The sequence below is a fragment of the Heteronotia binoei genome, chromosome 19 (assembly GCF_032191835.1).
Source record: "Heteronotia binoei isolate CCM8104 ecotype False Entrance Well chromosome 19, APGP_CSIRO_Hbin_v1, whole genome shotgun sequence".
NCBI lineage: Eukaryota > Metazoa > Chordata > Lepidosauria > Squamata > Gekkonidae > Heteronotia > Heteronotia binoei.
Genome location: NC_083241.1, coordinates 2367415 through 2395114, shown reverse-complemented (window position 1 = coordinate 2395114; position 27700 = coordinate 2367415). Strand labels below are relative to the sequence as shown.

Sequence of the window (27700 nt, the reverse complement as noted above, 5' to 3'; positions counted from 1 at the left end):
ATCAGGCCAATGGCCCATCCAGTCCAACACTCTGTGTCACACAGTAGCCAAAAATACCAGGTGCCATCAGGAGGTCCACCAGTGGGGCCAGGGCATCAGAAGCCCTCACCCTGTTGCCCGTCCCAAGCCCCAAGAATACAGAGCATCACTGCCCCAGACAGAGAGTTCCAACAATATGCTGTGGCTAATAGCCACTGATGGACCTCTGCTCCATGTGTTTATCCAATCTCCTCTTGAAGCTGTCTATGCTTGTAGCCGCCACCACCTCCCGTGGCAGTGAATTCCATGTGTTAATCACCCTTTGGGTGAAGAAGGACTTCCTTTTATCTGTTCTAACCCAGCTGCTCAGCAATTTCATGGAGTGCCCACGAGTTCTCGTATTGTGAGAAAGGGCGAAAAGAACTTCTTTCTCTACCTTCTCTATCCCAGGCATAACCTTGTGAGCCTCAGTCGACGTTTCTCCAACTCCTGAAAGTTCCTCCCCTACCACCAATTTAGTTAGTTTTGAAGGTGCTTCTGTATTCTTTTCTACAGCTACAAAAACCTCAGGGCTTTTTTTTGAGCAGGAACACTGTTCCGACGGGCTTGCCACCAGGGAGTGTGGCCTAATATGCAAATGAGTTCCTGCTGGGCTTTTTCTACAAAAAAAGTCCTGAACAAACTAATATTGCACGACCCATATTGATTTAAAAAAAAACCCTGTGGGGCATTTTTTTGGGGAGGGGGCGGGGAGTCCCTACATTAGCACCAAGCTCAAAAATGAGGAACACGTCAAGGAAGTAAAATATTTCTGAACCAGTTGCCACAGCAACTCCTTGACAACGAGAGACACATTGCAGCTACTGAAGAACCACACAGATTGTGGGAACACATCATTACCGGACAATGAATTGACGGGTCAGCAATTTTAAAGTCTATATAGGGCCAGTGGCAACACTGTGGAATTGATTTATGCTGATGTATGGGTCTGATTTTTTTTTTTGTAGTAAATGTAGCATCTTAAAGTTGAAGAGATTTCTCAAAAATAAAGCCCATAGGTGTGATTTGCCACAACTATAGTGGTTAGGGACACTGGCAGGGGTGTATGTCTAAATGGTAGATTAATAGTTTTGAACAGGACATGGGCCTCTTGACACGCTACCTTTCTAACGATGCACACTCTTGCTCAATGATAGTCCAAACAGACACCCATGAAACCCATAAAAGCATCTTCCCAGTCTTTTGCAAACTCAAACACCTCCAGGCAGGGACAATCAGAAGGTCCACCAGTGGGGCTAGAACTCCAGAGGCCCTCCCACTATGCCCCCCAAGCACCAAAAAGACAAACCATCATTGTCCCAGACATAAGAGAAGCCATGCTGGATCAGGCCAATGGACGCTCCAGTCTAACACTCTGTGTCACACAGTGGCCAAAACCCTGCTGTTATCAAGAGGTCCACCAGCAGGGGCAGAACTCCAGAAGCCCCCCTCCTATTTTTGCCCCTCAAGCACCAAGAATACAAAGCATCACTGACCTAGACATAAGAACATAAGAGAAACCATGTTGGATTGGGCCAGTGGCCCCTCCAGGCCAACACTCTGTGTCATGCAGTGGCCAAAACCCCAGGTGCCATCAGGAGGTCCACCAGCAAGGCCAGAACTCCAGAAGCCCTCTCACTCTTGCCTACTAAGCACCAAGAAGACAGAGCATCACTGACCCAGACAAGAAAACATCAGAGGAACCATGTTAGAACAGGCCAGTGGCCAACATTCTATGTCACACAGTGGTCAAAAAACCAGGCGCCATCAGGTGGTCCATCAGTGGGGCCAAGACACTAGAAACCCTCCCACAGTTGCCCCCCCCCAAGCACCAAGAATACAGAGACAGCATGTACCATCTACACCAGGGGTGTCAAACATGTGGCCCAGAGGCCGAATGAAGCCCCCGGAGGGCTCCTATCAGGCCCCCAAGCAACTGGCTGTCATAAGAACATAAGAGAAGCCATGTTGGATCAGGTCAATGGCCCCTCCAGTCCAACACTCTGTGTCACATAAGAACATAAGAGAAGCCATGTTAGATCAGGTCAATGGCCCATCCAGTCCAACACTCTGTGTCACACAGTGGCAAAAAATTTATATATATATATATATATATATATATATATATATATATATATATATATATATATATATATATATATATATATATATATATATATATATACAGCAGAGCTACTGAGCCAAGTCTGTCTTCCTTCTATTGGCTGAGGCTCCTCCCCCTCCTGGTCCCCTGGGGAAGGAAGGAAAGAGCCAGAGCTTCCTTTGCCCAGTTCCCTGGATCCCATGGGAAAAATACAAAGAAAGCACCTTTAAGACCAAAGAGTGCTAAAATTTTAAGCATGTTTTTTAAATATATATATTTAATTGTGTTTGTGTCCTTTATAAAGTTTATATCTCTGCTTTTTGGCGATTTACGTTTGAGCGGCTTTTGCGCCGGAGTTTCCGGCGCAAAAGGCTGCTCCGTGGCATTTAGTGCGAAATCCGCGCAGATCCTGCGCAGTGAAGAGGGGGGTCGCGCCGGCTGGAGGTGAGTGCGAAAACGACCAAGGTCTCATTTATGTCTGATCCGGCCCTCATAATGAATGAGTGACACCCCTGATCTACACCTCGTGGCTGATACCCACGGATGGACTTCTGCTACATTGGTTCATCCAGTCCCTTCTTGATAAGAAAGGGGGGAAAGTGCACTCAGGGGATGCGCAGTGGTGGTGCTCCTGAGAGCCACAGTTGGCTGCACAGCTGGAGTGCTCTCTGGGGAACAGCTGCGAACGTGGCACGAGAGTGGGACCTTGTGTGTGAGGGGTACATGTGACTGCAAGTTGGATTAGGGGACTCCCCCCGACTTAGTTTGCATCGCATCTTCCACGGAGCTAGTCCCTCAGAGGCAAAATCTTCAAGCACTCATCAGAAGGAGTCAGTTTGGTGCAGTGGTTAGGAGTGCAGGCTCTAATCTGAGAGCCGGTGTGGTTAAGTCAAGAGCAAGGACTCTTATCTGAGAGAACTGGGCTTGCTTCCCCTCTCCTCCTCTGCAGGCAGCTGCTGGGTGACCTTGAGTCAGTCACGGTTCTTGAAAGATCTGCTCTCTCAAGAGCAGTTCTCTCAGAGCTCTCTCAGCCCCACCTGCATAACAGTGTCTGTCGTGAGGAGGGGTAGGGAAAAAAGATTGTAAACCGCTCTGGGACTTCCAGTGAAGGGTAGGATATAAATCCAATCTCTTCTTCTTCATGCAAAATTGGTCAAGGTTTAGTTCCCTTCACTTACACCCCCTTTTCATGCAAAAACAGCCCCCAACCTCTGCTCAAAAGAGGAATAATGTGCAAATTGAAGTTTTAATTGCATACAAAGCAGAGACCATTTCTCCTATTTGCTGGCAATTTCACATGGGGAGAACTGGATCTCGATTTGATTGGGGAGGGGGCTTAGCCAGAAATTCATTTCCCTTGAAATTAATGGGAATAAATAATATTCTAGAAAATGGACACCAGTGACAACTAGAATTAAGAATATAGATAACTAAAATGAACCAACACTGAGTACCTTTTTGGGCAGATCGCTCTGACGTTTCTGGAGGTGCCACCAAAAACATCAGCAGGAGGTCTGACTAGACCTTCGAGTACCTTCACAGAATGAGGATTGGAAAGCAATTCAGTCTAACTCAATGGGAGGCAGCATGGTGTAGTAGTTAGAGTGTTAGACTAGGATCTGGGAAACCCAGGTTCAAATCCCCACTGTGCCATGGAAACCTGATAGATGACCTTGGGGTCACGATTCTCTCTCAGCCTAAACTTCCTTGCAGGGTTCTCTTCAGGATCATATGAAGAAAGGGAGAAGGAGGTAAGTGGCTTGGGCCCCCATTGGGGCAAAAAGTGGGGTGCTAGTAAAATGAACAAACAAACTGCAGGAAGGAGGAGGAGGAGGAGGGAGGAGGAAGAAGAACAAGAAGAACAAGAATTTATACCCCACCCTACACTCTGAATCTCAGAGTGGCTCACAATCTCCTTCCCGTTCCCCTCCACAACAGACACCCTGGGAGGTAGGGGGGCTAAGAGCTCTCCCAGAAGCTGCCCTTTCAAGGACAACTCCTACCAGAGCCATACCTGGCCCAAAGCCATTCCAGCAGCTGCAAGGGAGGAGTGCGGAATCAAACCTGGTTCTCCCAGATAAGAGGGCTCTGGCTGACCCAAGGCCATTCCAGCAGCTGCAAGTGAAAGAGTGGGGCAGCAAACCCGGTTCTCCCAGATAAGAGAGCTCTGGCTGACCCAAGGCCATTCCAGCAGCTGCAAGCGGAGGAGGGGGGAATCAAATCCGGTTCTCCCAGAAGAGAGAGCTCTGGCTGACCCAAGGCCATTCCAGCAGCTGCAAGTGGAGGAGTGAGGAATCAAACCCGGTTCTCCCAGATAAGAGAGCTCTGGCTGACCCAAGGCCATTCCAGCAGCTGCAAGTGGAGGAGTGGGGAATCAAACCCGGTTCTCCCAGATAAGAGAGCTCTGGCTGACCCAAGGCCATTCCAGCAGCTGCAAGTGGAGGAGTAGGGAATCAAACCCGGTTCTCCCAGATAAGAGAGCTCTGGCTGACCCAAGGCCATTCCAGCAGCTGCAAGTGGAGGAGGGGGGAATCAAACCCGGTTCTCCCAGATAAGAGAGCTCTGGCTGACCTAAGGCCATTCCAGCAGATGCAAGTGGAGGAGGGGGAATCAAACCTGGTTCTCCCAGATAAGAGAGCTCTGGCTGACCCAAGGCCATTCCAGCAGGTGCAAGTGGAGGAGTGGGGAATCAAATCCAATTCTCCCAGATAAGAGAGCTCTGGCTGACCCAAGGCCATCCCAGCAGCTGCAAGTGGAGGATTGGGGAATCAAACCCGGTTCTCCCAGATAAGAGAACTCTGGCTGACCCAAGGCCATTCCAGCAGCTGCAAGTGGAGGAGTGGGGAATCAAACCCGGTTCTCCCAGATAAGAGAGCTCTGGCTGACCCAAAGCCATTCCAGCAGCTGCAAGTGGAGGAGGGGGGAATCAAACCCGGTTCTCCCAGATAAGAGAGCTCTGGCTGACCTAAGGCCATTCCAGCAGCTGCAAGTGGAGGAGGGGGAATCAAACCTGGTTCTCCCAGATAAGAGAGCTCTGGCTGACCCAAGGCCATTCCAGCAGCTGCAAGTGGAGGAGTGGGGAATCCAACCCGGTTCTCCCAGATAAGAGAGCTCTGGCTGACTCAAGGCCATTCCAGCAGCTGCGAGTGGAGGAGTGGGGAATCAAACCCGGTTCTCCCAGATAAGAGAGCTCTGGCTGACCCAAGGCCATTGCAGCAGCTGCAAGTGGAGGAGTGGGGAATCAAACCCGGTTCTCCCAGATAAGAGAGCTCTGGCTGACCCAAGGCCATTCCAGCAGCTGCAAGTGGAGGAGGGGGAATCAAACCTGGTTCTCCCAGATAAGAGAGCTCTGGCTGACCCAAGGCCATTCCAGCAGCTGCAAGTGGAGGAGTGGGGAATCCAACCCGGTTCTCCCAGATAAGAGAGCTCTGGCTGACTCAAGGCCATTCCAGCAGCTGCGAGTGGAGGAGTGGGGAATCAAACCCGGTTCTCCCAGATAAGAGAGCTCTGGCTGACCCAAGGCCATTGCAGCAGCTGCAAGTGGAGGAGTGGGGAATCAAACCTGGTTCTCCCAGGTGAGAGAGCTCTGGCTGACCCAAGGCCATTCCAGCAGCTGCAAGTGGAGGAGTGGGGAATCCAACCCGGTTCTCCCAGATAAGAGAGCTCTGGCTGACCCAAGGCCATTCCAGCAGCTGCAAGCGGAGGAGTGGGGAATCCAACCCGGTTCTCCCAGATAAGAGAGCTCTGGCTGACCCAAGGCCATTCCAGCAGGTGCAAGTGGAGGAGTGGGGAATCAAACCCGGTTCTCCCAGATAAGAGTCCGCGCACTTCACCACCACACCAAACTGGCTCTCTTGCCTCAGAAACCCTGCAGGGTGATGATCAGTTGGTCATGACAACCAGCACTTTCCATCATCACTGCACACTGACCCTTCCCTGACTAGGAAGCTTATTGCTCCCTTCTTAGCTGAAGACTACAGTTTGCAATCTCTGCCTATCAGAAGCCAAACTAGGACATCAAAAGGACCTTGGATTCCAGATAATTGACTGACCTGTGGTGCACATTAAGAACATCAGAGAAGCCCTGTTGGATCAGGCCAGTGGCCCCTCCAGTCCAACACTCTGTGTCACATAAGAACATCAGAGAAGCCATGTTGGATCAGGCCAGTGGCCCCTCCACTCCAACACTCTGTGTCACACAGTGGCCAAAAAACCAGGTGCCTTCAGGAGGTCCACCAGTGGGGCCAGGACACTAGAATCCCTCCCACTGTTCCCCCCAAGCACCAAGTATACAGAGCATCCCTGCCCCAGACATAAGAGAAGCCATGTTGGATCAGGTCAATGACCCCTCCAGCCCAACACTCTGTGTCACATAAGAACATAAGAGAAGCCATGTTGGATCAGGCCAGTGGCCCCTCCAGTCCAACACTCTGTGTCACATAAGAGAAGCCCTGTTGGATCAGGCCAATGGCCCATCCAGTCCAACACTCTGTGTCACGTAGTGGCCAAAGAAACCAGGTGCCATCAGGAGGTCCAACAGTGGGGCCAGGACACTAGAAGCCCTCCCACTGTGGCTCCTCCAAGCACCAAGAACACAGAGCATCACTGCCCCAGACAGAAAGTTCCAACAAATACGCTGTGGCTAATAGATAAGAATTGCTGCTTCCATTCCCGTTTTGTCTGATGAAGTCTGCTTAAGAGCACACGAAAGCTGACATTCGGAATAAAACTTAGTTGGTCTTAAAGGTGCCCTTGTCTACTGCTTTGTTCTTTTGTTGTGGCGAAGAGCCGCTGATGGACCTCTGCTCCACACGTTGATCCAATCCCCTCTTGAAGCCGCCTATGCTTCCAGCCGCCACCACTTCCTGTGGCAGTGAATTCCACGTGTTAATCCCCCTTTGGGTGAAGAAGGACTACCTTTTACCAGTTCTAACCCGACTGCTCAGCAATTTCATGGAGTGCCCACGAGTTCTCGTATTGTGAGAAAGGGAGAAAAGGGCTTCTTTCTCTACCTTCTCTATCCTGTGCATAATCTTATAAACTTCTATCATGTCACCCCTCAGTCTACGTTTCTCCATTTAACCTTTCTTCATAGGGAAAGTGTCGTCACCCGATCCGCTCATGTCATGTGACCTGTGTCCCAGGATCAGCTCATGTCATGTGATGCATCTAAACTGGCTCCGTTTTGCGATGCTCTTGCTGGGCCCAAGGACTGAGCTAAGGAAGCAGCAAGGATCCCTGCACCCTCAGCTCCTCCTGCAAGCAAATGAGACCCTTGTCCCTTCCAAAGAGGGTGACCTGGCCCTGCCGTCCCTTGGAAACAGCCGTAGGGACGCTTGGAAGGAAGCTGATCCCGCTGCCTTCGCCTGATGGCAAAGACAAGAGGCAAGGGGGGGGGAGGAGCTGCCTCTCCTCTTCCTCTTCCTCCTCCTCCTCCTTCTCCCAGGCCCCAGCAAGCCAAGAGCCAGCCAAACTCAGCAGCCCTGCCCAGTGCTGGCGTGTGGCAGCCAACTGACGGTGACCCTACAGGGCTTTCAAGGCAAGAGACGTTCAGAGGTGGTTTGCTATTGCTTGCCTCTGCGTAGCAACCCTGGGCTTCCTCGGAGGTCTCCCATCCAAGGACTAAACAGGGCTGACCTTGCTTGGCTTCTTAGATCTAACAAGGTCAGGCTAGCTTGGGCAATCCAGGCCAAGGCAAGAGGTGAACAGAGGTGGCTCAGGGTTCAGGGTGGTGAGAACCGGAGAGGATTGTGAGGCACTCCAGAGGGATCTGTTGAGGCTGGGTGAGTGGGCGTCAACGTGGCAGATGCGGTTCAATGTGGCCAAGTGCAAAGTAATGCACATTGGGGCCAAGAATCCCAGCTACAAATACAAGTTGATGGGGTGTGAAGTGGCAGAGACTGACCAAGAGAGAGATCTTGGGGTTGTGGTAGATAACTCACTGAAAATGTCAAGACAGTGTGCGTTTGCAATAAAAAAAGGCCAACACCATGCTGGGAATTATTAGGAAGGGAATTGAAAACAAATCAGCCAGTATCATAATGCCCCTGTATAAATCGATGGTGCGGTCTCATTTGGAGTACTGTGTGCAGTTCTGGTCGCCGCACCTCAAAAAGGATATTATAGCATTGGAGAAAGTCCAGAGAAGGGCAACTAGAATGATTAAAGGGCTGGAACACTTTCCCTATGAAGAAAGGTTGAAACGCTTAGGGCTCTTTAGCTTGGAGAAATGTCGACTGAGGGGTGACATGATAGAGGTTGACAAGATTATGCATAGGATGGAGAAAATAGAGAAAGAAGTACTTTTCTCCCTTTCTCACAATACAAGAACTCGTGGGCATTCGATGAAATTGCTGAGCAGCCAGGTTAAAACGGATAAAAGGAAGTACTTCTTCACCCAAAGGATGATTAACATGTGGAATTCACTGCCACAGGAGGTGGTGGCGGCCACAAGCATAGCCACCTTCAAGAGGGGTTTAGATAAAAATATGGAGCAGAGGTCCATCAGTGGCTATTAGCCACAGTGTGTGTAAATAATTTTTTTTTTTGCCACTGTGTGGCACAGAGTGTTGGACTGGATGGGCCATTGGCCTGATCCAACAGGGCTCCTCTTATGTTCTTCTGTGACACAGAGTGTTGGACTGGATGGGCCATTGGCCTGATCCAGCAGGGCTTCTCTTATGTTCTTATGTGACACAGAGTGTTGGACTGGAGGGGCCATTGGCCTGATCCAGCAGGGCTTCTCTTATGTGACACAGAGTGTTGGACTGGATGGGCTGTTGGCCTGATCCAACATGGCTTCTCTTATGTTCTTCTGTGACACAGAGTGTTGGAATGGATGGGCCACTGGCCTGATCCAACAGGGCTTCTCTGATGTTCTTATGTGACACAGAGTGTTGGACTGGATGGGCCATTGGCCTGATCCAACATGGCTTCTCTGATGTTCTTATGTGACACAGAGTGTTGGACTGGATGGGCCATTGGCCTGATCCAACATGACTTCTCTTGTGTTCTTACGTGGCTTGCGCTTGCCTGCCTCTGCATAGCAACTACCTTGACCTCTCTGGTGGTCTCCCATCCAAGTATTAACCAGACTGACCCTGCTTAGCGTCTGAGATCAGCTTAGCTTGGGCAATCTAGGTCAAGGCAAGAGATGAAACCAGGTGGTTTGCTGTTGCCTGCCTCTGCATAACAACCCCAGACTTTCTTGGTGGTCTCCCATCCAAGTAGGGACCAGGGCTGATCCTGCTGAGCATCTGGGATCTGACAAGATCAGGATAGCTTGGGCAATCCAGGTCAGGACAAGATAAGGACAGAGGTAGCTTGCTCTTGCCTGCCTCTGTGGAGCCACCCTGGCCTTCCTTGGTGGTCTCCTATCATGTACTAACCAAACTAGGGCTGACCTTGCTTAACTTCTGAGAGTGGACAAGATCAAAGCAAGAGGTGGACAGCGGTAGTTTACCATTGCCTGCCTCTGCATAGAAACCCTGGGCTTCCATGGGGGTCCCCCAACAACTACTAGCTGTGGCTGACCCTGCTTAGCTTCTGGGATCTGACAAGGTCAGGCTAGCTTGGGCAATCCAGGTCAGGACAAGATAAGGACAGAGGTAGTTTGCTCTTGCCTGCCTCTGTGGAGCAACCCTGGGATTCCTTAGTGGTCTCCTCTCCCAACAACTACTAACTGTGGCCGATCCTGCTTAGCTTCTGAGATGTGAGGCGGGAGAGCAAGCCTGGAGTGGCCTCTGACCAGGGCCTGCAGCCCTTTCGGTGCCCCCAGACCACTGTCCAGGCAAGCAAGATCCTGGGAAGTCCAAGAGTGCGACCAACCCAGCAGTCTTCGAGCAGTTAAGAACATAAGAGAAGCCATGTTAGATCAGTCCAATGGCCCATCCAGTCCAACACTCTGTGTCACATAAGAATGTAAGAGAAGCCATGTTGGATCAGGCCAATGGCCCATCCAGTCCAACACTCTGTGTCACAGAAGAACAGAAGAGAAGCCATGTTGGATCAGGCCAATGGCCCATCCAGTCCAACACTCTGTGTCACAGAAGAACATAAGAGAAGCCCTGTTGGATCAGGCCAGTGGCCCCTCCAGTCCAACACTCTCTGTCACATAAGAACATAAGAGAAGCCATGTTGGATCAGGCCAGTGGCCCATTCAGTCCAACATTGTGTCACATAAGCCCTGTTGGATCAGGCCAATGGCCCCTCCAGTCCAACACTCTGTGTCACATAAGAACATAAGAGAAGCCATGTTGGATCAGGCCAGTGGCCCATCCAATCCAACACTCTGTGTCACATAAGAACAGAAGAGAAGCCCTGTTGGATCAGGCCAATGGCCCCTCCAGTCCAACACTCTGTGTCACATAAGAACAGAAGAGAAGCCCTGTTGGATCAGGCCAATGGCCCCTCCAGTCCAACACTCTGTGTCACAGAAGAACATAAGAGAAGCCCTGTTGGATCAGGCCAGTGGCCCCTCCAGTCCAACACTCTGTGTCACATAAGAACATAAGAGAAGCCATGTTGGATCAGGCCAGTGGCCCATTCAGTCCAACACTCTGTGTCACATAAGAACATAAGAGAAGCCCTGTAATCACCCTTTGGGTGAAGAAGGACTTCCTTTTATCCTTTTTAACCTGTCTGCTCAGCAATTTCATCGAATGCATCGAAGTTCTTGTATTGTGAGAAAGGGAGAAAAGTACTTTTTTCTCTACTTTCTCCATCCCATGCATAATCTTGTAAACCTCTTATCATGCCACCCCCCCCCCCCCCCCAGTTAAGTTCCGCTCTGATCTTCACTGCAAGCCCGATTGTCCCCAAACTGACATTCTACACGAGAATGAGAAAGTCAGAGCAACCAACTCTATGGCTCTGGGATTCCATGAGTTTAATGTAGAATGTCAGCTTGGGGCAGGGCTAAACCAGGCTTCGACGTCTCGTGTGAAATTGGTCCGCCGGGGAAAGAACCCGCAGCGAATGTTAACCTTGAAGCGAGTTCAAGCTTTTGCAGCGACTTTGCAGAGCCCGCGCAGATTTTACACAAACAACAACGACCCAAAAAAAACCCCTGCAACCTGATCTGTTTTGTGCCACACGTCGGAGGAAGGGAATCTCCCCCGGGGGCCGGGCCATTTCTTCCCGCAGTGCCCCGGGGACTGACAGGAAGAAAAGTTCGAGCCCCGCTCGGCGCGGCGCACGGCTGAGCGGGATGCAAAACACACGGCGCTCGACTGGCCACGTGGAAGGCGCATTATACCCAGAGTTCCCTCCCGAAGCCACACCTCGCCTGGCTCGGGCCCCTTCCCACTGTTGCGGGGGGGGGGGGGGTTTGATTTCGGAAGAGGCCCACTTCAACTTCCCCCGAGCGATTCTTTGGTTGCAAGAAGCATCCCCTTCTCTTTGCAAAGTTCACAAGCCCCAGCCAATGTGGTTGGTCCCAGAAAAAAGTTTCCTTTCTTGCGTTCCGAAGGCTCTAAGGGGAGGAAGCCGCGGTCCCGGTCCGCTCCTGTGCTGGAACCGGGGCTGAGAAAGCCGTCGAGCGCAATTGCAGCGAAACCCCCCGTCTCTTTCCCAGCAGAAACGCTTGCAGGGGGAGCCGACTTTCTCGACTCGCAGAAACGAGGCCAATGAAAAGTAGACGTTTCGCTCTCCCCCCCCCCCCCCCCCCGTCCTGTAACTCAATCCGCGGCTTCCAGCTCCGCATCGAACCAGATGTGGGGAGGGGGGGGGAGCAGGCAGACAGCAGCTCCCAGCCACGGGAGCCGGCACGGCTGATGCCCGCCGGGGAACCCGTCTTTGGAAAGCCCCCCGCGAGAAACCCGCCCCTGCTTGCCCCCCAAAAGTGAAACGAAGAGTTGGAAGGGGGGGCCAGAAAGAGAAGAATTTATTTCCCTCCTGCAGCCCCCCCCCCACCGGGTCGCAAGCTCGCCCGGCTTCCCACGTTCCCCCCAGAAGACGCGCGGTGCGCCTTTGGCGAGAGAGAAGCGGCCAGACCTCTCCAAAAAGAGAAGCGGCGCCCCTTCTTCGCCCGCGCCCGGCTGCTTACCTGCCAAGAGGCACAGCGCCCACCAGGCTGCGGCCAGCCCTGGGGAGAAGTCCATGGGAGCGCCCGAGGAGGGTCCCGGGGGCGGCCGGCCCCAACCCTCGGCCGCAGGCGCCGCGCCAGACCGGTAGCCCAACTTTGCGCAAAGCTCCGCGCCTCTCCCCCAGTCGCTTCTCCCGGCTCCCTGACAGCCGCGGCTCCTGGAGGAGAGGAAGTGGGAGGGGAAGAAGGAGCCGGGGGGAGGTCCGGCCCAGCCGAGACACCCTTTAGGGGACACCTCGCCAGCCGGGCGCCCCTCCGCCCCTCTCCTGCAGGCGGCCGCCGCGTTCCCCAAGCTGGGATTTGCTCGCCGGTTTGGAGCTGGAGGAGAAAAGGCGATGGCAAAAGCCACAACTGCAGGGCGAGGGGGGAGCGGATGTGGAAGCCCTTGGCTCCCGCCGAGCTTTGCCCAGAGACCCTCTCCTCTCCGCCCTGCTATTGAAGCGGAACCTCCAGGCTGAAAGGAAGTCTACCTCTGAATATGCAGAAAGCTGGGGGCCCGCAGGGCTGTGGGTGGAACAGAGTCCCGTTGAAGAACAACCAAGCGGACTTCTGGGCAGTGTTCCCTCTCAGTTGAGTCAGTGTGAGCTCGCTCACAGTTTTTTTAGCCTCCAGCTCACACACTTGTGTCTTAGCTCAGGAAGGATGACCCCAGAGCAGGCTCGTTTACGCAGGAGCTCACAAAGTAAAACTTTTGCTCACAAGACTCTGCAGCTTAGAGGGAACATGGGCCGGAGCCAATGTTCCCTCTAGCTCTGCAGCTAGCTCACAGTTTTTTTAGCCTGCAGCTCACACCTTTTTGTCTCAGCTCAGGAAGGATGACCCCAGAGCACACTCATTGAGGCAGCAACTCACAGCTTTCATGCCAGTAGTGCACAAAGTAGAATTTTTGCTCACAGCACTCCGCAGCTTAGAGGAACTCTTGCTTCCGGGTAGAAGCCTTCCTGTGGATGCAACTTGGTTGGTCTTCCAGATGCCGCTAGACTTCTATTGAGCTGGAGACGGCTGCGGGGGGTTGAACCTGGGACTTCCTGCATGTCGAGCAGATGCTCTGCCACTGAGCCACAGGGCTTCTTTTGGTGGGGGGGGGGGACCCCCCAACAGTTAATCATATCAGTCTTCTTAAATTTGGTATTTGGTAAAGAATGTGCTCATTTAGGCATGTCAGTCATTATCTACAACAGGTGTGGTACCAAACTGTGGCTCTTTCACGCATATTGTGTGGCCCTCAAAGCCTCCACCGCCCCATTAGCTAGCTTGGAGAACACATTTATTTCTTTAAATTGCATCTCCAAGCCAAGCCAGCCAGCAGCTTGCAGAATGCATTTAAAGTAAAAACGGCTTTGTTTCCGCCTTTTCCTCCCCCCACCCATCTATTTTCCTTCCTTCCTTCCTTCCTTCCTTCCTTCCTTCCTTCCTTCCTTCCTTCCTTCCTTCTCTCAAAAACCTGAAGTTCATGTCTTGTGGCTCTTAAACCTCTGGTGTTTATTCCAAGTGGCTCTTACGCTAAGGAAGTGTGGCTGTCACTGATCTACAAGACGTCAGTTGCATCAAAAGAAGGGAGGGGGCATGCTTTCTTTGCACTTGGGGAGAGACTACAACTTAGGGGCCGAGTATCTGCTTGGCATGCAGAAGGCTGCAGTTCAAAGGATCAAGCAGGAGGTGATGGGAAAGACTTCCACCTGGGATCTAGGAGAGCAGCTGCCAGTCTGAGTAGACAAGACTGACCTGGACAGATGGAGGGTCTGGTTCAGTAGAAGGCGGTTTCAGGTACTTACATGCAGGGGTGGAATTCTAGCAGGAGCTCCTTTGCATATTAGGCCACACCAGGGCTTTTTTTTTTTGGAGTCGGAACGCACAGGAACGAAGTTCCAGCTGGCTTGGTTTCAGTTCTGGCTGGCTTGGTGTCAGGGGGTGTGACCTAATATGCAAATGAGCTCCTGTTGGGCTTTTCCTATCAAAAAAGCCTGTGTGAAACCATGGGGATCTCAGGGAGTATGGCCCAATATGCAAATGAGTTCCTGCTGGGCCAGTTTGGTGTAGTGGTTAAGTGTGCGGACTCTTATCTGGGAGAACCGGGTTTGATTCCCCACTCCTCCACTTGCACCTGCTGGAATGGCCTTGGGTCAGCCAGAGCTCTGGCAGAGGTTGTCCTTGAAAGGGCAGCTGCTGTGAGAGTCCTCTCAGCCCCACCCACCTCACAGGGTGTCTGTTGTGGGGGGGAGGAAGGGAAAGGAGATTGTGAGCCTCTCTGAGACTCTTCGGAGTGGAGGGCGGGATATAAATCCAATATCTTCTTCTTAAAAAAAAAAAAAGACCTGGGCCACACACCCCTGATGTAGCCAGTCCTCCAAGAGCTTACCAAAAAGAGTCTTGTAAGCTCCAGGAGGATTGGCTACATCAGGGATGTGTGGCCTAATATGCAAAGGAGCCATGGGGATCTCAGGGAGTATGGCCTAATATGCAAATGAGTTCTTGCTGGGCTTTTTCTACAAAAAAAAAAAAAGACCTGGGCCACACACCCCTGATGTAGCCAGTCCTCCAAGAGCTTACCAAAAAGAGCCTTGTAAGCTCCAGGAGGATTGGCTACATCAGGGGTGTGTGGCCTAATATGCAAAGGAGCCCCTGCTAGAATTCCACCCCCGCTTATATGTATTTAAAGGCAATTATTACTAAACAAAACTGGGGGGGGGGAGTTAAGCAACTCTTGAGCAGAGCATAAATAAAATGAGTACTAAATGCAAACCTCTTTCCCTACATCTAACATTTCTCTCTCCATAATTAAGAAACAGAAAGGGGGGGGGGAATCATCTTCAGGTTCGAAGAGACAACTAGAGAGGGTGCAACTCCATCTGCCTGTAGGGTTTCACTGCCTCAGTTTGCCTCAGGTTCATGAAGGGGAGGGAGGGTTAACCCTTCATGCTCCGATTGGTTTTGCTAACCGAAACTGAGCTCCATCCTTGGTTCGCTTTAAACAGGTGAAGGTGTCTCAGATAACACAAACTTTCCCCTTTAAGATGCTAACAGCAAACACATCAATGGCTGTTCTTCTAGCCTGAAAGTTAACTAGAGGAACTTTTTTTAGATCCTTCAGCCCTCTTGTGAAGCCTGCCTTTGGGTAATGTTTGCCCTCAATGCTGCATGCTTCCTACCAAGTATCTCGGTGTGTTTGTGTGTGTGTCAGATTTCTCCACAGGATACACCCTGGAACAGGGGTGGCCAGACTTACTTAATTCAAGAGCCACATAGAATAAATGTTAGTTGTTTGAGAGCCAGAAGATAAGAAAGGAAAGCAAATAGATGGGGGATGGAGGGAGGGAGATGTGGAAAGAAAGCAAACTTTAACTTTAAATGCATTCTCCAAGCTGCCAGCTGGCTTGGCTTGGAGAACTGATTTAAAGAAAGAAATGCCTTCTACAAACCAGCTAGCAGGGCGGTGGGGGCTTTGAGAGCCGCACAATATGTGTGAAAGAGCCAGTAGGTTATTGGCCTTGAGTGCCAAGCATGCTATTTCTGGGCCTTGAACCATACAGTTATTAAAGTTAGTTTCCTTTCTTCTTACTGTAAACTGTTCCCCTCTCCCTTAGTTACATTTCAAAGAGTACTGTTCTCTCACCCCCCTCTGTCCTTTCATGCCTGGGTATATTTTCCTACCTTAGGGTAGAATTGTAGGGCTTGCAAGTAACTTGGATGATACAAGAAAGGAGGTGCCTCCCCGCAACTAGTTCCCCTTCATCCTGCTTATCAAGGAAGGTCTGGGAACCAGGGAAGACTTAACCCATGATAGTATTCTTTGTATATCTGTAGTAATTCACAAGTACATGTTATGACCTATAGCTATCTCAATTGTTACCTTTGAAGTATCCTTTAAAACACTATGCTTTCTGACTCTTTGTATCACTCTCAAGATATCGTACCTTGAGACAGTGCTGGATTATCAATAAAATGAGCAATTTGAATCGTTTGATTGAAATGCCAATGCTTGACATTGAGCATGTGCCTTTAAGGACAGGATGGGTTAGAAAATCAGAAATGGGAATGTCCTTGGAGGGAAGTAAAGTGAGTCAAAGGCAGCCTCCTGTGCAAGCACCAGTCATTTCCGACTATGGGGTAATGTCACATCACGATATTTTCATGGCAGACTTTTTACGGGGTGGTTTGCCATTGCCTTCCCCAGTCATCTACATTCCCCCCCCCCCCCCCAGCAAGCTGGGTACTCATTTAACCGACCTCGGAAGGATGGAAGACTGAGTCAACCTGGAGCCGGCTACCTGAACCAGCTTCCACTGGGATCAAACTCAGGTCGTGAGCAGAGGGCTCCGACTGCAGATTTGCAGCTTTACCACTCTGTGCTCTGTGAGTCAGCACAGTATTAAAGATACGGAGTTGCGACAGTCGGGTTAAGTAGGTTATAAGGCAACAATTACAACCTTAATGACATTGCTGGAATACTAAAGTAAAAGCAGTTAGGTTTAAGTTGCTAAAATATTAAAACACATATCTCAGTGGTAGAACATCTGCTTGGGATGCGAAAAATCTTCACCTGAGACCCTTTTTGACAATATTTATCGGTGTGGCCAAACTGTGGCTCAGGAGCCATATGTGGCTCTTTCACACATATTGTGTGGCTCTCAACCTCCCACCCCCCCACCCCCTCTGTCAGCCAGCTTGGAGACGGCATTTGTCTCTTTAAATCACTTCCCCAAGCCAAGCCAGCCAGCAGCTTGGAGAATGCATTTAAAGTTGCTTTCTTTCTACCTCCCTCCCCATCTATTTTCCTTCCTTCCTCTCTCAAACATCTGACATTTATTCTTTGTGGCTCTTACATTAAGCAAGTTGGACCACCCCTGGTATTGACCTCGAGACTCAACATAAGGTCGCTTCCTGTGTGTTCTCCTCCTGAGGGTCTTTGAGCATTCCCCAGAAAGCAGTCTGAAAACTCTGAGTCTCCAAGTCTCCTTCTGCTCTTGCTGTGATTTCCTTGCCTTATAGCAGTGACTTCACAGTTTGCTTCCTTCTGGGGCAAACAAAGTCCCAGCCGGCGTTGTCTCCTACTGAAGAATGTCTCCATGTTCTAGACCTACTACTAATGATTGCAAAGTCCCAGAAACAGATGTCTTTCCACGGCAGGGGCTGTGCCAAACTTTCACCGCCTTGTCTAGCGTGCGCCGTGAAACAAGCAGCTGACTACCTCTTGGGGACAAATTCTAGAAATACCTTTAGCAGACCTATTTTTGAGACACGGCTTTCCAAGAAATCCGCAGAGGTTTCAGCTCAACCGTCACACGCTCGCGTTCCTCGTAAACTTTTCTCCAGAAGCCTAAGATTTGGCTGCCTTTGAAATGTCTTCACGGGGAACCTGTTCCATCGGGGAGACGAGAACGAGGCCTGTGAGATTGTTTCCGAGGACTGGCATTTGAGCCCTGCCAAGATTCCAAAAGGCCGGCCTGGTCTTTTTTGGGGGAGCCACAGAAATGAGCTGGAGAATTCCCATGAGACTGATAAATCCAGGCAAATTAGGACATTATGGCTTTGAAAGCAGCCCAAGAGCCATTGGGCATCAGATGGGAAGTTTACCAGAAGGGAATCAACAGAAATTGTCCTGCCAGATTTTGACAACGAGGAAGCCCCCAGGAAAGAACTTCGGCCTTCGGTGCCAAGAAAGTCAAAGGAAAATCCCACCTGGAGAGTCCACACGATGCTCGTGAGAGATGTGGGGGCGTTGCGGGGGAGAATACCTGCACGGTTCAGCTTAGCCTGCTGCAGGAATTACCTCTGGATATCCCTACCTCTGTTTCTTGCATTTTCTGATACTAAAATAAGAAAGTCTGGCTTCAAGAGCTTACAATTTTTTAAAAAAATTAATGGGCTTTAAACGTTGCCTCTTGTGAAGAGAACAAATGTAAAAATGCTTTGGGGCCAAAGGACGTGCACCGCAGGGCACTCCCTGTGTCTAGGGTTGCCAGGTCCAATTCAAGAAATATCTGGAGACTTTGGGGGTGGAGCCAGGAGACTTTGGGGGTGGAGCCAAGAGACATTGGGGGTGGAGCCAAGAGACGTTGGGGGTGGAGCCAGCCAGGAGCAAGGGTGTGACAAGCATCACTGAACTCCAAAGGGAGTTCTGGCCATCACGTTTAAAGGGACTGCAAAACTTTTAAATGCCTCGCCTCCATTGGAAATCATGAAGTATAGGGGCACCTTCTTTGGGGGCTCATAGGATTGGAACCCCTGGTCCAATCCTTTTGAAACTTGGAGGGCAATTTGAGGAGAGGTACTGGATGCTCTGCTACAAATTCAGTGCCTCTACCTCAAAAAACAAGGCCCCCCCAGCCCCAGATACCTGTGGATCAATTCTCCATTATACCCTGTAGGAATTGGTCTCCGTAGGGAATAAGAGAGTGCCCCGCTTTCTGATGACCCTGAAGAGGGGGGAGGGCCTCCAAACGGGGAGATCCCCTGCCATCACCTGGGGATTGGCAACCCTATTTGTATCCCCCCCTTGCATATCCAGCTCAGCAAGGCACCCGGTTCCTCAGGGACCTCCCCTCTGCCCCCCCCCCCGCTTCAGTCTCTCCCAGGCTTGCAGCTAAAGGAGTTGCCTTAATCCAAGCTTCTTTTGGGATGTGATTCCACACGGATCCCAATTTCCTGGTGCAAGCTTTCCACACAGCTTGCTTGCCCCAGCTTGGGTGCTCTTAGGAAGTCCCTCCCCCCACTTCCTCTGCAAAGCATTGTGGTCCTTCTGGGCACCTCTCGAGTGCCCTCCAGTTTCGCTTCATAACTACACAAGTTCATAGCTACACAAACAGTGTAACTTTTTTTAAAAGTGCCAACCGCCCCTCGATGCCTCCTGTATATGACGATTGCAGCCCTGACAATCCAAAGCGCGGTTCATGCCCTTTCCCTCTGCAATAAGGAATTAAACGTTCTCTTAATAAAACAGAATCTCTCTCCTAGGAAATGTTCCCATAAAAATATTTCATGTGGATACAAAACTGGGCACTGTGCGGTTGCAATTATGATGTTTTTGTCTCCTGCTCCGTTGCAGCTCTCTGCCAAGCGGTAGTTTTGCTTCCTCCATTTGTCTGGGCTGCAGAAATGACTCCTTTGGTCCAATTGTCTGCTCCCCGGCAGAAAGAGAGACTGAGTCGATTTCCCAGCTTAATCCCTGCAAAGCCCCACAGAGGACGAAGCCCCAAATGCAAACGGCTGCCGAAATCCTGAGGCACACGCAAGTAGGCCAGCCCGACAGCCCATAAAGTCACAGAATGCAAAGAGGCAAAGTTGTCGAATGCTTAGCTGAACAAGACGGGAAGGAGGTGGCAGAGAGCACCTCGCAGGGTGAACACGCACTTTGGCTCTTCTGCAAGGGAAAAAAGCAACTGGAAGTCTAGGGCCTTGGAAGTCTAGAGCAGGGGCGGCCCAACTGTGGCTCGGGAGCCACATGTGGCTCTTTTACAGGTATTTTGTGGCTCTCAAAGCCCCCACTGCCCAATTGGCTGGCTTGGAGAAAGCATTTATCTCTTGAAATTTTACTTCTCCATGTCAAGCCAGCTGGCAGCTTGGAGAATGTATTTAGCGTTAAAGTTGCTTTCTGTCTACCCTCTCTCTCCCATCTTCCTTCCTTCCTTCCTTCCTTCCTTCCTTCCTTCCTTCCTTCCTTCCTTCCTTCCTTCCTTCCTTCCTTCCTTCCTTCCTCCCTCCCTTCCTTCTTTCCTTCCTTCCTTCCTCCCTCCCTCCCTCCCTCCCTCCCTCCCTCCCTTCCTCCCTCCCTCCCTCCCTCCCTTCCTTCCTTCCTTCCTTCCTTCCTTCCTTCCTTCCTTCCTTCCTTCCTTCCTTCCTTCCTTCCGTCTTGTGGTTCTCAAACATCTGCCCTTCATGTTTTGTGGCTCTCAAACATCTCACATTTATTCTGTGTGGCTCTTACGTTAAGCAAGTTTGGCCACCCCTCGCTTTAGAGTCTTCCCAAATGAAGCTATCTCTGCCACTCCATATGCAAGACAGATATGGATGCTCTTGACAGATCTTAGGGTTATCAATTCCCAAGTGGGGGCAGGGGATCCCCTGGTTTGGAGGCCCTCCCCCCACCTTAGGGTCATCAGAAATGTCTGCTGGGCACTCCATTATTTCTAATGGAGACCGATTCTCATAGAATATAGTGGAGAATTGATCTGTGGGTATCTGGGGCGCTGGGGGGCCTATTGTTTGAGGTAGATGCACCAAATTTTCAGCATAGCGTCCAATGCCTCTTCTTAAAACATCCCCTAAGTTTCAAAAGGATTGGACCAGGGGGTCCAATTCTACGAGCCCCCAAAGAAGGTGCCCCATCCTTCATTATTTCCAATGGAGAGTGTGCGGTCCCTTTAAACATGATGCCCAGAACTCCCTTTGGAGTTCAGTTATGCTTGCCACACCCTGGCTCCTGGCTCCGCCCTCAAAGTCCCCAGTTATTTCTTGAACTGGATCTGGCAACCCTAACAGATCCAAACCCAGGAAGGCGTAAATGCAGACTCAAGCGAGGAGACAATAGATGTGGGACTAGGTGAAGAAAGGGCAGTGATACAGGCAGTGGCTTTGCTTGGAATGGCTGGAGCTGCCTTAGACTGAAACAGACAGTCAGTATTGTCTGCTCTGGCTGGCAGCAGCTCTCCAGCATGCCAGGCCTTTCCCATCCCCTCCTGGAGATGCTGTTGGGGACTGAACCTGGGATCTTCTGCATCTGAAGCAGAGCTTAAGCCACTGCCTGGCTTGCGCAGGCATGAGAGAGAGTCTCATGGGCTGAACCTCATCCACCCTGTGTCTGAGGAGACCGTTGGTACAACAGTAGCCTTCAAGGCCTATCAGCTGCTTAGGTTCACACTGTGAATGCCTGCATTGCGTTGGAAGGGACCCAGGAGACTGCAAATCTAACCCCCCTAGTGACAGCACCTGTAAGCATATATGTTTAAAGAACGAGGCTGTGGTTTAATGGAATTGTGCAGGAGGACTCAGGGGTATGCTTATGGTGGCCAGCCTCCAGCGCCAAGATCCGGAGGAGTTAGCCGTGTTAGTTTGTTGCTGCAAAATAGTAAGAAGACCTGTAGCACCTTTACGACCAGGGCTTTTTAATAGAGAAAGCCCAGCAGGAACTAATTTGCATATTAGGCCACACCCCTGATGGCACCATTATTTGTGCGTGGCTTTTTGTGTAGAAAAAGCCCAGCAGGGACTCATTTGCATATTAGGCCACACCCCTGATGGCGCCATTGTCTCACATGGGGCCTTTGTGCGGAGAAGCCCAGCAGGAACTCATTTGCATATTAGGCCACACCCCTGATAGCACTATTATTTGTGCAGGGCCATCACATTTAAAGGGACCACGCTCCTTTTAAATGCCTTCCCTCCATGGGGAATAATGGATCGGGGCACCTTCTTTTGAGGCCTGTAGAATAGGACCCCCTGGTCCAATCCTTTTGAAACTTGGGAGGTGTTTTGAGGAGAGGCGCGGGATGCTATGCTGAAAATTTGGTGCCTCTACCTCAAAAAACAACCCCCTCAGAGAGCCCCCAATACCCATGGATCGAGTCTCCATTATACCCTCTGGGAACTGGTCTCCATGGGATATAATGGAGTGCTCAGCAGATCTTTCCCTCCTCCCCCCTTCCCCCAAGAGAGGGCCTCCAGACTGGGGGATCCGCAATGGGGGACTGGCAGCCCAGGGTGCCACGCCAGGCTCTGGACCACTCGTCCAAGGAAGGCCTCTTTCTTCTGCTTTGGAAGAGCCCCAAGGCTGGGCCAGACCCACCTCCTCCTCCTCTTCCTTCTCCACATCTCCTGGGGGGGGGGGGGGGCTTCCCAAGTCTCCAGAAAGATCCCTTTTGTTGAGGGAGGGGTGGGAAGGTAGGGTTGCCAAGTCCAATTCAAGAAATACCTGGGGACTTTGGAGATGGGGCCAGGAGACTTTGGGGGTGGAGCCAGGAGCAAGGTGGTGACAAGCGCAATTCAACTCCAAAGGGAGTTCTGGCCATCACATTTAAAGGGACCGCACACCTTTTAAATGCCTTCCCTCCATTGGAAATAATGAGGGATAGGGGCACCTTCTTTGGGGGCTCATAGAATTGAACCCCCTGGTCCGATCTTTTTGAAACTCGGAGGGTCAATTGGGGAGAGGCACTGGATGCTATGCTGCAAATTTGGCGCCTCTACCTCAAAATACAGGGTCCCCCACAGCCCCAGATCCCCGCTAATTAATTCTCCATTATACTCTATGGGAATCGGTCTCCATAGGGACTAATGGAGTGCCCAGCAGACACTGATGACCCTGAAGCGGGATCCCCTGCCCCCACCAGGGGATTGGCAACCCTCAGGAGGGGGGGAGGGGAGCCGCTCCTGCAAGGTGCTGGAGGCTGCCTGAACTCCTGGGGATCTGGGGAGCCATTAAGGCCGGGCGAGGGGACCGCTCTGACTCTCCCCCTCTGTAGCGTTTGGCAGCAGCCCGTCTTGAGCAGCAGGCCTTACTGGATCTGCATGGAGCGGGGGAAAGCGTCATCTTTTATGGCTTTTCTTGCAAGCCCCAGACCAGCCTGGGAGAGGGTGGGGAGGGGTGCTCTGGAGCGAGGGGGCGGGACTGCTCCACTCCGCTGGATGGTTTGGGTTGGCCGGCAGCCCGATGAGCTCAGCCCCAAAACCGCTGGATCTGGGGCGCGCAAGCCAGATGGTGGCCTGGCCAGACGCTGCAGCCTGCCAGCGACCCCTTGTGGGGAAGTGGGCAAAGGCTTCCCTCTGCCTGGGAAGAGACCTGTTTTTGTTGTTAGATCCAGGTGGGCAGCCCCTTTGGTCTGAAGCAGCAGAACAAAGCAGGAGTCCAGCAGCACCTTTAAGACCAACCAAGTTTTATTCAGAATGGAAGCTTTTGTGTGTGCATGCACACTTCTTCAGGCAAGGAAGTTGCAAAAGTGGGAGATCTCCAGGCCCCACCCGGAGGCTGGAAACCCTATCGGATCACCTCCTCGTGCATGCACACGGAAGCTTACGTTCTGAATAAAATTTTGTGGGTCTTAAAGGTGCAACTGGACTCCTTTTTTGTTGTTGTTCAGTCGCACAGTCGAGTCCGACTCTTTGCAACCCCCTGGACCGAGTCACGCCAGGCCCTCCTGTCTTCCACCATCCTCCGAAGTCCGCTCAAATTCATGTTGGTTACATCAGTAACACAGTCCAGGCATCTCATCTTTTGCTGTCCCCTTCTTCTTTTGCCTTCGGTCTTTCCCAGCATCAGGGTCTTCTCCAGGGAGGGCTCCCTTCTCACTTGGTGGCCAAAGTATTTGAGCTTCAGCTTCAGCATCTGACCTTCCAGGGAACAGTCTGGGTTGATTTCCCTTAGGACTGACTGGTTGGATCTTCTTGCAGTCCAAGGGACTCTCAAGAGTCTTCTCCAGCACCACATCTCAAAAGCATCTGTTCTTCTGCGCTCGGCCTTCCTTATGGTCCAGCTCTCATAGCCATACATTACTACTGGGAATACCATTGCCTTGACTTAAGCTACAAGTCTGAAATTGAAAGCTTCTATACCATTGGGTTTGCCATGCCTAAGGAAGGACTTTGGGGTGGCTTTAATCGAGTCAATATATTTATACGCAGGGCTTTTAAAATATTATATATTTATATATCATTTTTATATATAATTTTTATAAATATATTTATAAGGGCTCTCAAGAGTCTTCTCCAGCGCCACAGCTCAAAAGCATCTATCTTCTGCGCTTGGCCTTCCTTATGGTCCAGCTCTCATAGCCATACACGACTACTGGGAATACTGAGACCTAACAAATCCCAATTTAACCGCTGTAGGGAAACCCCACACATTTATTGAGCAGGAATGGAGTTTCAAGTGCAAGCCGGATGACTGGTGCTGCCAGCCCCCATGTTCAAGTCAGGAGAAAGAGACTGAGTTTCTAGACATTCCCAGTGTCTGTGCCATGCGGTAGATGGCTGATCACATACTGGGGGGAAGGTGATCCTGGTAGGGTTGCCAATCCCCAGGGTCATCAGAAAGCGGGGGGAGGGGAGGGAAATGTCTGCTGGGAACTCTATTATTCCCTGTGGAGATTTATTCCCATAGAAAATCATGGAGAATTGGTCTGCGGGTATCTGGGGTTTTGGGGGGGCTATTTTTTGGGGTAGAGGCACCAAATTTTCAGTATAACATCTAGTGCCTCTTCTCAAAATACCCTCCAAGTTTCAAAAATATTGGACCATGGGGTCCAATTCTATGAGCCCCAAAAGAAGGTGTCCCTATCCTTCATTATTTCCTATGGAAGGAAGGCATTGAAAAGGTGTGCCGTCCCTTTAAATGCGATGGCCAGAACTCCCTTTGGAGTTCAATTATGCTTGTCACAGCCTTGATCTTGGCTCCACCCCTAATTTCTCCTGGCTCCACCCCCAAAGTCCCCAGATATTTCTTGAATTGGACTTGGCAACCCTAGATCCTGGACTCGGGTTGCCAGCCTCCAGGTGGGGCCTGGAAATCTCCTGCTTTTGTAACTGATCTCCAGCTGGCAGAGATCAGCTCCCCTGGAGAAAATGGCTGCTTGGAAGCCTCGTCCCCTCTAAGGCCTCGTCCCCTCCCCAAGCTCCGCCGTCTCCCAGACCCACCCCCAAAGTCTCCAGGTGTTTGCCAGCACAGACCTGACAACCCCGGCTCAGACCCAACCAGCGGTGATGCCAGTGTTACCTTGGCGATGTCTCCTCTCATGGGGCTGGTGGGCGGAGTACAGCTCCAGCTCCATTTCCACTGGCCAGCCTGCCCTTGGGCTAGGGGTTTCCAACAGAGAGTATGTATATATATACATACATACACACACTGTGGCTAATAGCCACTGATGGACCTCTGCTCCATAATTTTATCTAAACCCCTCTTGAAGGTGGCTATGCTTGTGGCCGCCACCACCTCCTGTGGCAGTGAATTCCACATGTTAATCACCCTTTGGGTGAAGAAGCACTTCCTTTTATCCGTTTTAACCTGTCTGCTCAGCAATTTCATCGAATGCCCACGAGTTCCTGTATTGTGAAAAAGGGAGAAAAGTACTTCTTTCTCTACTTTCTCCATCCCATGCATTATCTTGTAAACCTCTATCATGTCACCCCGCAGTCGACGTTTCTCCAAGCTAAAGAGTCCCAAGCGTTTCAACCTTTCTTCATAGGGAAAGTGCTCCAGCCCTTTAATCATTCTAGTTGCCCTTTTCTGCACTTTCTCCAGTGCTATAATATCCTTTTTGAGGTGCGGCGACCAGAACTGCACACAGTACTCCAAATGAGACCGCACCTTCGATTTATACAGGGGCATTATGAATGGACTTGGGAGGGGAGGACAGGTGGAGCTCCTGGCTGCAAAGCGCCAGGGTGGGAGAGAGGGAGATAGAAGGAACACTCCCCCCCCCCCCCCGCTAGCACACAAAATGCAGTCCCCTCTTTACTCCAAAGGTTTAGGGTTGGCTTCCTCAATCTGGCCACATTCAGAGCCTCCAGCTTCTGCCCGTTCTCCAGAAAGCGTCTGAGAAGGAGCAAGTCCCTCAGTGGGTGGAAAAGGGGGCCCCCTGACTTTTTAAAAAGCCCCTCAACTTGTAAAATCCTGGCTACAGCCCTGCAGAGCAGAGGATTGGCTGTGAACTCTGGGCAGCTGGGGGACAGGTGGGGGGGGGAGGGTGTCAGCACAATGTTGTCCCTGCTCTGAAAATGGCCCCTCCCTTTGAGCAGAAGCAAAGGTGTCAGGGTTACCCCTCGGCTGTGTGGTGTCTACGCATCACATGGAAAACAGAGATGATCTGGGGAAAATCCCCTTCGCCTTTCTTCCTTTCAAATTGGTTCTGGAGTCCTAAGAATGCGATCGGTTTCTGCCTGTCATTGCCTGTCTGTGCCCATGCGCTTCTCGTCCATGTGCACACCAGATGATTGGGCTGAATTCAAAGAGGAGCTTCTAACATCTCCTCATAATATCCAGCCTTTACCGCCCCCCCACCCCTTCAATTGCCCATATGGGCCAAGGAAGGCCCTTTTTTCTTTTTCTTTTTTGGTGGAGTGGGGAATCATTGATTCAGCTTCTGATTTCAGAATAGAACAGAATAGTCTATTATTGCAGGAGCTGCTTGGATTTCATGGTGCCATGCTGTATTAACATTTCAGGCAGACGGTAGGACATTAAATTACTGTATTTTTTGGACCATAAGACGCACTCCCCCCCCCCCAAAAAAAGTGGGGGGGAAGTTCGTGCGTCTTATGGTCCGAATACTAAAAGATGAGGGGGGGAGTGGCCTGCAGCCCCCGGGAGACAAGCGGCGAGATCGCTCCCTCCGCCCCCATCGCCAACCCAGCACTTCGCAGGGAGCGATCTCGCCGCTTGTCTCCCAGCCAGTCATGCTTCCCCCGCGCCTGCGTGCCTGGCTGGGAGACAAGCGGCGAGATCGCTCCCTGCGAAGTGCTGGTTTGCGGTGGGGGCGGAGGGAGTCGCCGCTTGTCTCCCAGCCAGGCACCTGCGTCTTATGTTCCGGTTGCGTCCTATGGACCGAAAAATATGGTAGTCCCCGCAGTAGGAAGAAGAGGAAGAGTTGGTTTCTATACCCAGCTTTTCACTATGCAAGGGAGTCTCCGAGTGACTTCCCTTCGTCTCCCTGCAGCAGACACCCTAGGAGGGAGGCAGGGCTGAGAGAGTTCTGAGAAAACTGGGACTGACCCAAGGCCACCCAACTGGCTGCATGTGGAGGAGAAGTGGAGAATCAACCCGGTTCTCCAGATTAGACTCTGCTGCTGACTCTCGGAGGGTAGGGCTACCTTAGCAAAACTTCTGTCTGTCTGTCTACATCCTCCCTTCCTTCCTTCCTTCCTTCCTTCCTTCCTTCCTTCCTTCCTTCCTTCCTTCCTTCCTTCCTTCCTTCCTTCCTTCCTTCCTTCCTCCCTCCCTCCCTCCCTCATCTCTTTCTTTCTTTCTTTCTTTCTTTCTTTCTTTCTTTCTTTCTTTCTTTCTTTCTTTCTTTCTTTCTTCCTTCCTTCCTTCCTTCCTTCCTTCCTTCCTTTGAAAAAGAGGTGCTTGAACTCTCAAGAGAGAAGTGAGAGAGAAACACACGGGTGCCCCTCATTAGGTAACTTTTAAACATTCTTTAAGAATTTTATTTCCATGAAGAGGTTCCAGAACTCCGTTCCACCATGATCCCCTTGAAAAAAGCCCTGCATCTTCTTCGTGGTCTCTGTGCATCACACTGATGGGATATAGGCGCCCGCGCCGATCTCGATCGGTATTCTTGAAAGCTGCGGATTTCCGCGCCCCAGGCCCAGTGCGCATGCGCAGAAGCCCCACCGCGCATGCTCACAGGGACCGGAGCGGACATCCCGCCAGTTCTCTTCTGACCGCCGCTTGGATCAGTCGATCTCTCGCTACGGTCGGTAGGAATCCTTTCTTGGAAGTTGCTATCGTTGGATTTATCAGATATTTTATTTGGCTTAGTCCACACAACAGTCTTTTTAAAGACTAA

General features: G+C 51.2%; 1 protein-coding gene across 1 annotated transcript in view; it reads right to left on the bottom strand.

The window, feature by feature from the left end:
- The window catches only part of ITGA11 (integrin subunit alpha 11), a 154611-nt gene extending 129647 nt beyond the window's left edge, over positions 1 to 24964 (bottom strand). The window contains exons 1-2 of the mRNA XM_060260361.1: positions 24910 to 24964; positions 12168 to 12557 (exon numbers count right to left, since the gene is read on the bottom strand). Of these exons, the coding sequence (XP_060116344.1) occupies positions 12168 to 12557; positions 24910 to 24964 (445 nt within the window). The remainder of the gene's footprint in view (positions 1 to 12167; positions 12558 to 24909) is intronic.
- Positions 24965 to 27700: the final 2736 nt, after the last annotated feature.